General features: G+C 37.0%; 1 protein-coding gene across 6 annotated transcripts in view; it reads left to right on the top strand.

The window, feature by feature from the left end:
• KIF1B (kinesin family member 1B) overlaps positions 1–14,752 on the top strand; it is a 188,810-nt gene that overhangs the window by 76,545 nt on the left and 97,513 nt on the right. For 4 of the 6 annotated variants that reach the window (XM_036747919.1, XM_036747917.1, XM_036747922.1 and 1 more), the window contains 3 exons: positions 2,998–3,131; positions 7,651–7,730; positions 10,299–10,374. In XM_036747919.1, the coding sequence (XP_036603814.1) occupies positions 2,998–3,131; positions 7,651–7,730; positions 10,299–10,374 (290 nt within the window). Of the gene's footprint in view, positions 1–2,919; positions 3,132–7,650; positions 7,731–10,298; positions 10,375–14,752 lie in introns of all 6 variants that reach the window. The other 2 variants (XM_036747918.1, XM_036747921.1) reach the window with 1 other exon arrangement.

Genomic DNA, 14,752 nt, shown 5'->3' with positions numbered 1-14,752 from the left:
GTAGGATTAGAAATTGTCCTCCTTTTTTTAAAAAAGTAGTATATCAAACTAAAGTTCAGTTAAGTTTAATTCGTGGCTTATACAAAGCTGAAAGATTTAACAGCCTGCCATCGCTGGGCTTATTTCTTCTCTCATGCTATTAAATTTTGATATATAGTTATAAAATCCCAGATAATATGAGATTATTTTTGTTTTATCTCAGGGCTTTGTTAGCTAATGTGAAAACCCTGTTAAGCTTGCACAGCTCTGAAGGTTAAAAGAACTAAATTCAGTTCCTCCAGTCTGCAAGCTATTCATGCTATAAAGCATCCTTAATCCCTTTGTGTCTATGGCGGCTGTTTGGCCACTTCACCCTGTGGTCCCTTGAACAGCAGCGTGATGGAGTGAAAAGACTGGGAGTCAGAAGGCTTCACTTTACATCCCATCGTGCCTCCTTCCTGCTTATGGGACTTGGAGCAAGTCCTTTAATCTTTCTGGTTCCGTTTCCTCCTCTGTAAAAGGAGAGGGTTGGACGTGATCATCAGTGAGGTCCTTGTAAATCTATGATCCCTGTTTTAGAGTATTTCCATTTTCTCTATTTGGAGAAAAAACAAATCAAAACAAAGCTGAGGCAAGTCTGTCGTAGTCTAGAAAGTAAGTCTAAAATTTGAAGAGGGAACGTTTTAAGGCAGCATCAGCCTTTGCTCTTCTCTCTGTATTCAGTAGGCCTCATTCATTCCTTCCCATTTTGAATGTTGTCTCAGTGTAGAGGATAGCTTTGATGCAGACTAAAGGGTCAGTTGTGCTTGGTCACTTGTATCAAGGTCTCAGTGTTGAGTTGGTTGCTGTGATGTTAAGTGCTGACTCCTTAGAAAAGGAGTATTGTGCTTTTGGGTAGAACACCTCTGTCTGAGATTTCCAAGCTGGATGATCCTGCTGTGGTCACGACTTGATCTGGTCTGCGCTTCTGTTCTCAAGGTGCTTTTTGTCTAACTCTTTCCTTGGCAGCAATAGCATTTCTGGAAAGCAATGCATGACTCAGTTTTGATTATATAACAACACATGATTGTAAACCCTAGTCGGTTGCAACTGTATCCTTTTGGTCCACTCCTGTAATTTGATTTTGGGTGAGCGTATGTCCGCTGGACTTTGCAAATCAAATTCCTTTTGTTCTTTTCCACCTGCCTGACCACTCAGTTGCTCTTTTTCTCCCCCTGCTGCCCTTTTTAATTGCCTCTTGGCTTGTGTTCTTGTTTCCTGTATTTGTAGATGGCGGTTTTCAAACTGACTTCAAGCAACCTTTTTTTCTTGGGTCTCAGAGATGAGTTTAGAGTAAATAGACTTCCAGGGGTGGGTGAGCAGAAATAAAGCACAAGTTATTTTATTGTCTAGCACTTGTCATAGTTAGCTCCTTTGAGGAAACATGTCCAGCTACTTTATTTAATTCTAGGCAAATCATATATTTCATCAGAATCATTACTGACCTCATTCTTACTTTTATATGAGTTCATATGAACTCACACCTATGGATTTTCTCTCTCCTTTTTATGTTTGAAACTTGGCTGGCTAACATTCCATGAAAGAAGAGCAAATAACAGATTCATGAACTCTAGTTTTAGTTGTATGTATATTATTAAAGATAAAACAAATTTTATTATAAAACTTAATAAATGAAAATATTCTGTATCCTTAAGTCCTGCATTTCACACTAGGTAACCTGTTGACAAAACTCTTAAAACATAGACATTCAGTTATTCAGGAAATATGTGTTATTTGTTATTCTCATTAAATTATAAAGTCCTAAGCTGTCAAAAATCTATACTTTTGTTCTGTGACTGTGTGTCAGACTTTAGTCTAGAAAACACTTAAATATAATAGCAATGATGACACACAGAGATAATAGAAATGATGGCAGATCATTAATAAATCAAGCATCAGTACTGCAAAGCAGCCCAGCATTGCAAGGTAGCTTCAGTTTAAGAGTGTAAAATGAAAGTTTGAACTCCCAATCATGTTTGTTTATACTCTGATGGCAAAGAGCTCATGTAAACTAAGAAATAATTGTCCTTTTTTATTTCTGCGCACTTCCAAAATTGGAGACCAAACTCTAATTTTAGAATTGCTAATTGCTTTTCATTGCTGTAGACATTAACCAGAGTACTCAGCATCTAAACCTTTATTAGAGTTTATAAAACTCTCATTTTGGAAATGCTTCTCCTTTCAGTATAAAACCACATCTAGGAGATTCCACTGGCAGAGGGTGTGACATGAAAATGCTTTATTTCATTCTAAAGCTATAGAGTTTTCACTGGTTTATTTCTTGAACCTTTTAAAAATTCATGCTTTTTTTTCCATTCAGGGGAATTGATGATATACATATTACTATAGAACAAACAGATTGAACTCATCTTCCTTCAAGCATTGACTAGATATCCAAAAGGAATTCTAAGCATAAATAAAATTTTCCCCTTTTAATTCCATAGGATCCTTTGAATCCTATTTGTCTGGGCAGGAAACTGTCTCTTGAAAGAGGGCTTCAAAAAAATGTTTCTGAGGTTTTAGTCTGAGATTTTTGTTATATTTGAAAATGAAAACATCTTAGGCTTTCTTGGATTTCATAAAATACTGTGGGCCAAAATGAAATCTTTGTCCCAATATTGGCCATATCACTTAATGAGCTTTATTAGGAAATGTTAACTTACTTGGAAGACTAAGATCTTAAACCAAATTATGGTTCTTAACTCCAGAATATTTGTATTTAAGACAGACCTGTTTCAGAACTGCCATCTAAAATCATTAAACTTGTCTTCGTGTTGGCGCTTTAATGCTCTCCTTTCTTACACTGGTGTTCCTTCCTTTTTTTCCTTTTCCTCTGCTCCTTTTCTTCTTTGTCTCCTTTTCCTATTTCTCTGCCTTCCCTTCTTTCTATCTGTCTCTCAGATCTGAAAGATTTTCAGAACAATAAGCATAGGTACTTGCTAGCCTCTGAGAATCAACGCCCTGGCAATTTTTCCACAGCCTCCATGGGGTCCCTTACAACATCTCCATCTTCCTGCTCACTAAATAGTCAGGTGGGCTTAACATCTGTGACCAGTATTCAGGAGAGGATCATGTCTACTCCTGGGGGAGAAGAGGCCATTGAACGTCTTAAGGTAGGTAGCAATTTAAACCGACAGCATGACCTGGTGAATAGAGGTTTGGCCTTGGAGTCAGGAGCACCAGTGTTCAAAGCCTGACCCTGACAGTGCTAGCTTTATGACCCTCGACAAGTCACATGCTATCTCATTGTACCTGTCAACTCTCTATAGCTGTAAGTTATAAATACATTGCTGGAGTGTGTTGTAGGAGGGAGTTTCTGACCCTGGAGCTTTCCAAAAGCTGTCTTATTATTTAGATTCAAAGCATGGAGGGCAGTTAGGTCAAGTTTTCCTATCATACACGTGGAAATGGAGGCCCAGAAAGGATACATCCTGGCAGTGAGTGAGGTCATGTCCTTCCTGGTGAAATAATATGAGGGTCACAGGGAAGTACTAGAGGTCAGAAGATTTGGTTTGGGAGACGCAGTTGCAGGTTCTTTGTAGAACCACATTTAGGGAGAGTTACTAAACACATGTATGACCAAGGGTTTATGAATTTGTGTACCTCAGCCTTTTGTGAGTTGTGTCATCAGACTTGTTCCAATAAATGTGAGATAATATCCTTTGGAACATTCTAATATCTTCATAGAGTTCCTTTTTGCCTAAATAGTTACTATTGGCATTCAGGAACCAAAACCATGGCTTCTGATTCTGAATAGCACATCAGCAAATTAACTAATGAGGGGAATGCCTGTCTCTTGCATCTTGCCTTGTTTTTCTTTCTGTGCTGATTTGCTCTTTAATATTATAATATGCTTTAATATTCAATAATACAAAAAGCAAGAGAGCAACAAAGCCTGCTCACCAATTCTTCTTCCTTACCCCTTGAGACAAGCATGGGAACAGAAAATGAGGCCCCACTGCCTCCACAGTGAATTGTCTTCCTGCCCATCCACCCACCCACCATCCATTGAGTTGCTGAACAGATTCAGTGCAACTGTAGGGAAAAGGACTTTGCTTCAGTCCTCCTCTTTACCCTTCGCATCCCCGGGAGGAAAGTTTGAGCCAGGGTTTGTTGACTGTGTTCAAGAGACGAAGGGCAGTTCAGCTGGTTTTCTGCATTTCTTGTCCTCATTCCATTGAAAATATGTTGTCACCATGGATCTGCACAGAGCAGCCTTTGAAATGTTGTGATACTCACCTCCTAAATAAATTCTACAGGTGTTCCTGAAGTCTGGACACATGGCAAAAATGCCTATTTTCAAGAAATGAAGTGATTGAAATTTTCAACAACATTTTATTTAATTGGAATATTAACAAATAACATCTTCAACTTCAAATAACATCATATGGTTTCATATTCATATTCCAAGAGTGAATGTGCTAAAATTGATGGTAATGTGGAGTTAATGAGTTATTGCATCAAGTTCACGTGAATCTTGCAAAGTGCATCAACCTTTGCATCACAACTGATGGGAATCCTCTTGAAGATGTTATTTGTTAATATTCCAATTAAAGAAAATGTTGAAAATTTCAATCATTTCATTTCTTGACAATATGCATTTTTGCCATGTGTCCAGACTTTAGGAACACCCTGTGTAAAGCAGAAGGTTTAATGCCAGGGAGGGGTAGAGAAATAGTCAGGTAGCTCTTGAAGGGATCCAGTAGTTTTATTTTGTGTTGAAAGCTAATGGAGACTGTTCTTTCCCTCTTGCAGTCAGTATTTAGAATCACTGCTCCTCATTAAGGCACAGTCGTACTTTTGATTATTTAATGATTCAAAGTGCTGAGCTTCTTCACAACTAAAAGCAAATTGAGCCTGAGAATTGAGCATATCAAATACTTGGAACACTTATGTGTAGCCAAGATCTGGAGTGGGGGAAGATAATGTCTCCAAAATGAGGTGGTTGCTTTTTAAAATTTATATTTAACAAACAAAAAAAGAAAGCCTTGCTTGTTAAGTTTTTATATTTCTCTGTAATATTTCTATCCTTCCCTCTTCTCTCTCCAGCACCATTTTTATTTTGCGCATTGCTCACCCTATAATGAGCAGCAACTTCTGAGAAAAGAAAATTAACTGTTTTGTTTCTTTAAAACACAGCAAAGAAAAATGAGAGAAGGGCACTTGTAAAGCTGAGTTCACTGAAACTGTTTTCTGTTATTGAAAAACAAAGTTACAAAAATGGCTTCTTGTGAAGTTGTCAGAGGGAGCAGGCATTTTCCCGTACCAAAATTCATTTATCATGATGTGCTCCAGTCATAAAGTTACTGGGAGAAATTGTGTTCCTAGCAAGAAAGGGAAATTAGGAGGTTGTTTTCAGGACATGAAACCTTCTGATCTGGTTTTCAGTGCAGTAATAAACTTGATCAAATTAAACCCTCAAAATTCTTGACAATGATACTTAAGACCCCGAGGTGGTGTGTTCAGATCCCACCTCTGACAATGGTTATGTGGTGCTATGCCAGTCACTTATCTTTCCTGAACAACCTCAGTTTCCTTATTGGTACAATGAAAGAGTTGGACTCCTGTAATATTCTTTTAGCTCTAAAGTTCTATTATTCTATGATTTATTATTGAAAACTGTCTCTCCTTGGGAAAAAAATAACTACATTTTGAATGTTAGATGTTAGTGATAAAGCTTTAATGTTCTTCTGAAGCTGCTGCTTCCTTTGGCCTATATCTTAGAATACTCTCACATGAAACTAAATGCAAGTAATTTATCTGTAATACATAGAAACCAGAGCCCACACACCGAACTACTTTAGAAGTAGCTGTCTAATGCCTTGAAGAAAATTCCCAGTAAATTTTAAAGAAACATTCAATTCTCTTGGAAAGGGAAGAAAGAGGAGGGAAAGTCAGATGTACCTTCCACCACCAAAGTCAGATCTTTGGAAGTTAGGAATTTGTTTCTTATAATAGAATTTGATGACAAATGCCAAGGGATTAAATTAATGACCATGGCTTGGCTATTCTGGGATATTTTACAGTAAGTGCAGTTCATTTTCTTTATTAGAGAAGTAAATCTTCATTCTCTTCTCAGAGTAATATGAATAACTTTAATTATTGAGTCATTACTCTCTTTTCAATTCACCTTTAGGTAAAAAGTAATGACAGTTTTCCATTTTCTCCAGTTTTATTCATGAGAGAAAGGATTTTGATGTATCTTTAATGTACAACTGCAGTCAACTGAAGCTTAAGTTTCTTAGTGCTGCTGCTATTTTGTGATTGGTGAGAGTTCCTTTGGGGAAGACCTCTCTTCTCTTGCATTTTAATGCTATGGTTAGGTAACATTTGGTTTGCCCTGTGAAGTATTTTTCAAATGAAAAGTCTGAGAATGTTTACTGATTGAGAGTCAAGAAAACTATTTCAGAGAGAGAACATTTCTGGGCAAAATGAGGGTGATAGAAAACTGCAATGGGGAAAGTTAATAAGTGCCCCCCTCCCCCTCACACCTGTCCCCCCCTTCCCAGTTTCCCTTTGCCTTTATTTGTCTTGGAATTTAAAAAAAAGCTTAGCCTTCCATTGAGTACAGTCATGTGCAATATAAAACTGTTTTAGAAGGCTTTTTAAGCACAGCTAATATTTAACCCATTTAATATCCTTTTCTTATCAATATATTACCTTACTAAAGTAACAAACAAACAAAAACAACAAAAAAAACCCCTTAGTCTTCTTTGATTACAGGCATATATAATACTATTTTAGAAGGCTTTATAAGCACAGCTGGTACTTAGTTCATTTAAAATCTTTTTGTGGTCCACACATTACCTTACTTGCTATTGGCTCAGCCCCTAATGCAGCCTAAGGTGGGCAAGAGAGACAGTATGGTCTGAGGGAAAGAACTCTGGGTCCAATTCCTGGTCCTAACTTGCCCTATGTCATCTTGAGCAAGTCATTTACATTTCTTTCCTTGGCTGTAACATGAGTAGAATGATACTTCTACCACTTATCTCAGAAAGATTCTGAGGAATGTCAAAAATTTTTTCAGTTGTAAAGCAACATATGAATGTAAGCTAGATTGATTTAAAATGTCTCCTGATAAAAGTTGCCAACTGAATAGGCTTCTCACACAAATGAGGCTTCTTTCACTACTCTTTTTAATTTGTGTTCCGTTTGTCTGTTTGGCATTATAATCAATACTTTCTTATTACTTAGGGGCTTAGATCATAAATACTAGCAAACATCGATTACAGAAACCAGTAAGAACTAATAACTTTCCAGGCATCTAAAATGCTCAGTATTACTTGCCCATTGATAATTTACCTGAGCATGTTATACATTATGTATAATAAAACCTTAAGTCTTGTTAGATATGTGATTATTCTGAACAAGTAAAGAGTTTAATCCTTTTTAAGTGATAGAACTTTTATTAAGTGTTAAATTTTTTAACAAAAAAATAGCAGAAATGTAATATAAACTTTTATTCATCAATTGCCATTAAACACATTAAAAACTGTCTCTGCTGTTGCCCTTGAAGTCATCAATGTATGATGCTAGTGGCTTGTTAACAGGTATGAATCCTCTGCATTCTGGGTGGGGAGTATATCTTTCATATATTATTTCTTATTTAGCTGTGGAATTTCCTCCCCTCAGGAATCTGAGAAGATCATTGCTGAATTGAATGAGACATGGGAAGAGAAGCTGCGTAAAACAGAGGCCATCAGGATGGAGAGGTCAGGAAATAAAAAGCCAGGAGCACTTAAGAGCTGGTCCGTGTAACCAGTAGGATTAGACCATAGAATGAAATGACAAACTTGTGATGAAGTCTGTACTTACGTACTAGGCATACTTTTTATTCCTCTTTAGGTATGCATGGAAGATTGCAGATTACCAAAGTAAAATTTTTTCATTTGCAAAGATAGATTGATATTGATAGAGACTGGAATTTTAAAAGTGGATCCATTTTCCTGTGTTTCCTACGTTTACCTTGTTTTCTAGAATCATTTTCATGTGGTGTAACGTAACTTGATTTTTTTAAATTTAAATTTTGAACAAATACAAAAAGACAAAAAAAATTCCATTTACACAGCACAATACAAAGAAAGGATTCAATATGAAACCATGAATCTCCATTTCACACTGTTTACTTTTTTGAAAAACTATGTTATAAATCCTACACATCATTTTCAAAGCTACTCTGTTTTTCTGTGCTTCCTTCTGAGTTTTCTTTTGTTCGCTGCTATGCTCTTTCTATTTTTTTCTCCCTCCCTACTAGAGGCCCACACTAGAGACGTCTGCCAGTAGACCCATATGTGTACATGTATGTAAAACCATTTTATATATGTATATATGTGTGTGTGTATTTACACACACACACACACACTCAGCTCTATCTACCATTTCTTTCTTTGGAGTTGAATAGCATCTTCCTTCATAGGTCCCTGGGTATTTGTAATACCCAAAATAACTTATCCATTCACTGTGAAATTATTTTCTTCTTCTAAAATGTTATCTTAGTTTTAAACACCTAATATTTCTTCATTTATTGGGCATTTTCTTCTGTTCTCCGAATGTTATTGCTGTCGCTGTATAGAATGGTCTCCTGGTTCTGCTCATTTCACTCTGCATTATTTCTTGCAAGTCTTAATATGTTTTTCTAAAGTCAGCCAGCTCCTTGTTTCTTACAACATGGTATTCTTCCATCACAATCATATACCACAACTTGTTTAGTCATTCTGTAATTGATAGACATCCCCTGTTCTTTGCCACCATAAAGAGAGCTGCTAGAAATATTTTCCTGATCAACTTGGTAAACAGACCTAATAGTGCTGTCAAAGGTCGAAGGGTATACACAGTTTTTATAATTCTTTGGGCACAATTCTAGATTGCTCTCCAGAATGGTTAGATAAGTTTACAGTTCCACCAACAATGTATTTGTTTCCCAATTTTTCCACATGTCCTCCAACATTTGTCATTTTAGCCAGTCTGATAGGTGTGAGATGATACCCCAGAGTTGTTTTGATTGCATTTCTCTAACCAATAATGATTTAAAGTGTTTTTATATGACTACACATGGTTATGATTTCTTCATTGAAAAACTGCCTGTTCCTATCCTTTAACCATTTATCAATTGGGGAATAAAAGGTAACTTAAATTTCCAAAAATTTTCCTCCCTTTTCTTTGCCCACCCCACTCATAAGCAATAATGAAATACTTTTTGTTTCTAACTAAGTTTATATTCAGAAAAAAAATTTTTCCCTTTCTGAAAGCTCTTTGAGGCAGTACTGACTGATGTACTAAGTTAATACATGAGTTGAACATATCTTAAATCATCCTTTCAAGGGTCAACAGTTTCATCAGTGTAGGTAATTCCTTCACTGGCACAGGTTCTCAATTCTTCCATGCCTCAGTCATGAGCTGCTGGGGCTGAAAAATGTATTACCTGGTAATGAACCTCTCTTCCAGTTGTTTTTCAGATGATAGCACTGTAACTGTTTATTTGTTGAAGAAATACTACTCTTTTAGTAGAATGGATTTGTGCATAAAGGTTCGCATATTGCTAAGGGTAAAAACAACAAAATATTTACCCAAACGTATCTTCATAGACATTGAGTGTTTCTTTTTTATTTAAAACAAAACTTTATTCCAGAGGCCTTGGTGAAAATTTTCAATATGAAGTAGGTATTTTTTCCCCTTAAAATTGACTTCTGTTTTATTTTGAGTAAGAAGCAGTATCTGACTTGGTAGATTTGTCCAAATAATTTTGTTTTTATCTCAATAAACATACTTAAGGGAATGAAACAAACTGCACAGTTAAGATTTAGTTTGTGGCAGACTGAGGCAGCTATCAAAAATACTTCTTGATGAGTATTTTTGTAAATAAAGTTGTGATTTAATATATCTACTCTTGACCATCATAGACATTTTTTCCTCAGATTTAATTTTAGGGTTTTGCAGAGTTTCATTTTGCGTAGTAAGTTTATATCATATGCTCATTTTTTGTAATGTAGAAGTTTAAAACTGTATTTGGAATGTGTACTTTATAATTTTTCAATAAAGATGAGTGATAATTTTTTTAATTATTTAAAAAAATTTTTTTTAATTATTTGTTGCCAGGTCATATTCAAAGCTTTTCTAGCTTGGTAGGAAATGCCACAATTTATTTCCTGTTAGTGTAGCCTTTAAGTACCTAGAGTGTTACCTCCATACCATGAACTTATTTTTATTTACTTAGTACATTTCTCAGTTCCATTGAAGTATCACAAGTGTGTCGTTGATGTGCTTTGTCTCACTTCTTCTAGAGAGGCCTTATTGGCTGAAATGGGAGTTGCCATTCGGGAAGATGGAGGAACTCTGGGTGTCTTTTCACCGAAAAAGGTTGGAAAATTTTGTCTTAATCAAATGGAAATATCTCCTGCTTTATTGGTTCTCTCTTTGGCCCTAGTCACTTAGGCAGCTCATGTCTTTGAGATATACCCCTTTTCAGCTTGATATATAGCTTAACTTTCATCTTACTGATTTCATTTTAAGGTGTGCTTTCAAAACAAGAATAACATGTGTCTCTGAAAACAATTATGTGCATCATACTTCAGTAATTATAAATAATAAACTTGAGACAGTATATCTGCTAGTGAAATCACATTCATACTCCACTATATTCATCATCCTGCGAGGTTCTCTGCGCACACCGCCCCCCCCCCCCCCGCCCCAAGTGTTGCTTCAGTTGTGGCTCATCTCTCGTGTAGATTTTCCCTCAGAGGCCATCAACCCTATTTGATGACTCTTTGGAAGAATTTTCGGCTGACCAGGTTTGTGTAGGGAAGTACTTTTAGACAATTAGCTGTGTAGAAATAGTCAATTCTACCTGTGCCAATCAATATACTAAATAAAGCCCTTTAGGTTCACCCTAGCCACTTCTCCTTCTCCTTTCTTTGCTTTTCTTTTGTACAATTCTTGTAACTATCTTTTTACCTGCAGCAAATATAGTTATAAAATATAATGTATATTTTAGCCTGTAGTTGGATTTTTTATTTTACAATTATAAAATTTTATAAATTTTTATTATGTTGTAGTCTAGTTATAATTGAAAATTACTCTTTAACTGTTTAGTTTATGTGTGCATGTGTGTTTAATGATACCAATAGACCATGAGGATTCATTATATAAAATGTTTATGGTTAATTGGTTATCAGTTGGTCACTCAGTTCAGATGATAGAATTGGTCTTGAAGACTAATTTACCTATTATTATCCTTATACTTAAAGAGGTTTAAAGATGGACTCCTTGTATTAGTGTAGAGAGAGCAGAGTGAAGTTTATATCATCAGCTTTTTGTATTAGCAAGGCAATAATCTCAATATAGACGATAATTGTAATTATGCCTATGTAGTTCTGTATCACAAAATATAAGAGACTCTCCATATAGAAGGTAGAAGAAGTAAACCATTTATTCAGACACCAGAGAACCAGATTCCAAAACCGATAAGTCCAATCCGTCATAGCAGCAAAGAAATTAATACACATTATCACAGCAGAGGATTCCATCTCAAAACCATTCCGGCCTCCTGCTGGGGCCTTGACACCAACAAACTCACAGCACACACAGCTAGCACATGTCTGCGCTCTCCCTCAGTTCTAACTGCTCTGAGCACTTCCTGTTCCACCCTTTCCTGTTCCTCTAGTTCAGCAAACTCCTCCTACTACAGGTGACTTAAGCTTGCTGTGATGTAATCAAGTCACATGAGCCTATTAATGAATGAGAAAGATCTTCAAATTTAAATTACCATTACACATTTCTTGTTTGGTGATAGGAAATTATTGTTATTGTTGACTTCCTACATCTTTTGGTTAGATTTTCTCCTCAAAGCCATGTGACTTGGCGGGGGGCAGGGGAGGCTCATTCTGGTGTGTTTTTTTTTAACTGAATCTTGCTTTATACTCTCCTGAAAAAATTGAGATCTCCCTCTTTCTCATTTGACATGACTCCTCCTTCATTCCTTTTTTCATTCCTTTCTTGCCAAGATAAATTTCTCTGCATCCACAAATGATCCTCTTCCATCCTATTTTCTCTAGCAAATTGCCCTGTATCATCCCGTCTCTCTCTCTGTGTAATCTTCAGTTTCTCCCTATTTACTGGCTTCTCTGATACCTACAAACCTACTCATATCTCCCCCATCCTTAAAAAAAGCCGTCATTTCATCTGTCATCCCTTGTCTCTAAAATCCTTTCTCATTTAAACTCCTTGAGAAAGCCATCTACATTAGGTTGTTTTACTTCCTCTCCTCCTGGTCTCTTCTAAACCTTCTGCAAACTAGCTTCCAAACTCATCATTCAACTCAAAACTGCTGTCTCATATCACCAGTGATCTCTTAATTGCCAATCCTCATCTCTTTTTTCAGTCCTCATCCTTCAAAGCTTTTGACATTGAGTCACCTGGTTCTGAATAGTATCTCTTGGTTTTCATAACACTGCTTTCTCTAGGTTTTTTAGCTACCTATAAGACCTTTCCTCTGTCTCCATTGCTGAAGGGTCATCATCTACATTATGTCCACTGATCATGGGTATCCTCAAAGGTCTCTCCTGGTCCCTTTTTTTTTCCTGCCCCTATTTTATCTCACTTGGTGATCTCATGAACTCCCATGGACTTTGTTAACATGTCTGTGTAGTCAATTCCCAGATCTGTATATACAGCCCTAACCTGTCTTGAGCTCCAGGCTTGCATCATCAACTGCCTCTTAGACATCTAAAATTCAACATGTCCACAATAGAGTTCATTCTCCTTCCCCCCAAATCTCCACTTCTTCCCAACTTCCTATTGCTACTAAGGGCACCATCATCTTCATAGTCAGCAGCATTCATAACCTCAGTGCTATCCTTAACTTCTCTCACACTTCATGCACCCAGTCTGTTGCCAATTTTTATTGTTTCTGTCTTCACAACATTTCTAGTACATGTCCTTTCTTTCTACTCACACAGCTACCACCCTTTCACCACAAACGCCACCACATCATTCCTAACCTATTGCGATACCTTTCTCATTGGTTTCCCTGCCTCCCTGCCTCAAGTTGTTCTCCACTCTACTCCATCCTCTCCTCAGCTGCCAAAGTGATCTTCCTAAAGTGCAGCGCTGACCACATCACCTGCATCTCTCCACTCAATAAACTCCAATGACTCCATTTTACCTCTAGAATAAAATCCTCTTTGGCTTCTAAAGCCTTTCACAAACTAATCCCTTCCTACATTTCAAATCTTCTTATGCCTTACTCCTCTACATATTTTATAATCCAGGGAAGCTTCCCTTCTTGCTATTTCTTGAGCAAGATGCTCCATCTCTTGGCTTCCTGTCTCTTCCCTCATGCCTGGTATGCTCTTTATCCTCACTCAAGCCTCCTTTTCTGGTTTCCCATAAGCTCACATCCCATCTTCATGGGGTGGGGGAGGTCATTCCTGGTCCTTCCCATTCCCCTTGCCCATCTGCTAGTTCCTTCCCTCACAGATTACATTTTCATTATGTATATCTTTTATATGCATTTTTTTTGTATATTGTCTCCCTAGTAGAATATGAACTCTTTGAGAATTGAGATTGCTTTTTTACCTTCTTTCTATCTCCAGGATTTAGCATAGTGCCTGGCACATAACTGGCACTTAACAAGTGCTTTTTGACTTGAGGGCAGGGATAGTGTTTTTCACTTTTTGTCATCACCAGCACTCGGCACACTGCCACACACATACGAAGCAGTTGATAAGTGCTTGCTGAAATATTGTAAAGACAAAATGGCCTTGAAAGACTTAGAAATTCTAATCAATGTGGTGACCAGCCACAGTTTCATAGGACTCATGATGAAGCACATGGCTCGCCTCTTGACAGAGAGGGGAAGGATTCAGAGTGCAGACTGAGGCGTGTGTATGTATGTGTGGGTTTTGTATATCACCACTAATGCAGGAATTTGTTTTACTTGACTCCACATGTTGGTATTAGTTTGGTTTTGCTAGCTTCCTCAGATTTGGAGAGAAAGAGAGTTTAAATTTAAATAACTAAATGCTTGTTGACTCAACTAAAGTAGATTGGGTTCAAGAAATTTTAGGAGCATCTTAAGGATAGGCAAAAAGTCTTTTTGATATATTAATTTAGATTATCCAGTGCTAGTAGCTTAAATTGCTTCTTAAGTGGAGTTTGTTTATTTAGCTATAACAACTTTGGAGAAACTTGCACAAGGCCGTGTTTGGTAAAATTTAATTGAAGTCTAAGTGGGACCTAGAGATTTCCCTATCATCTGGAAAAGGAATCTTTTGTACTTTTTGATTCTTGAAAACACAGTTGCGTTTAACATGAGTTATAAAACACTGAACTGAAATCGTATCATTTCCTAACTTTTCTTTCATAATTTCAAGGGGGAAGGCAGGGCAATTGGGGTTAAGTGACTTGCCCAAGGTCACACAGCTAGTACATGTGTCAAGTGTCTGAGGCCGGATTTGAACTCAGGTCCTCCTGACTCCAGGGCCGGTGCTCTACTCACTGCGCCACCTAGCTGCCCCTTCCTTGAGCTTTTTAAATAAACTTCACGAGAAAGGGAAATGATTGCCGCCCATAGAAATGATCAAAACTCAGTTTTGGAAGCTACTTGGTTGATTCCAATTTCTTGAGATGCCATCTCCTTTTTGTCAGTTTGAGGAGATATCTTTTGATATAGCTCTTGAAATTTCCTAAATGGATGATACTATTAAGCTTCCAGAACAGGATTTTTAAAAAAACTTCT

Source organism: Trichosurus vulpecula, chromosome 2 (genome assembly GCF_011100635.1).
Source record: "Trichosurus vulpecula isolate mTriVul1 chromosome 2, mTriVul1.pri, whole genome shotgun sequence".
NCBI classification, from domain to species: domain Eukaryota; kingdom Metazoa; phylum Chordata; class Mammalia; order Diprotodontia; family Phalangeridae; genus Trichosurus; species Trichosurus vulpecula.
The sequence above is the reverse complement of the archived record's forward strand: the minus strand, read 5'-3'. Positions and strand labels throughout refer to the sequence as shown.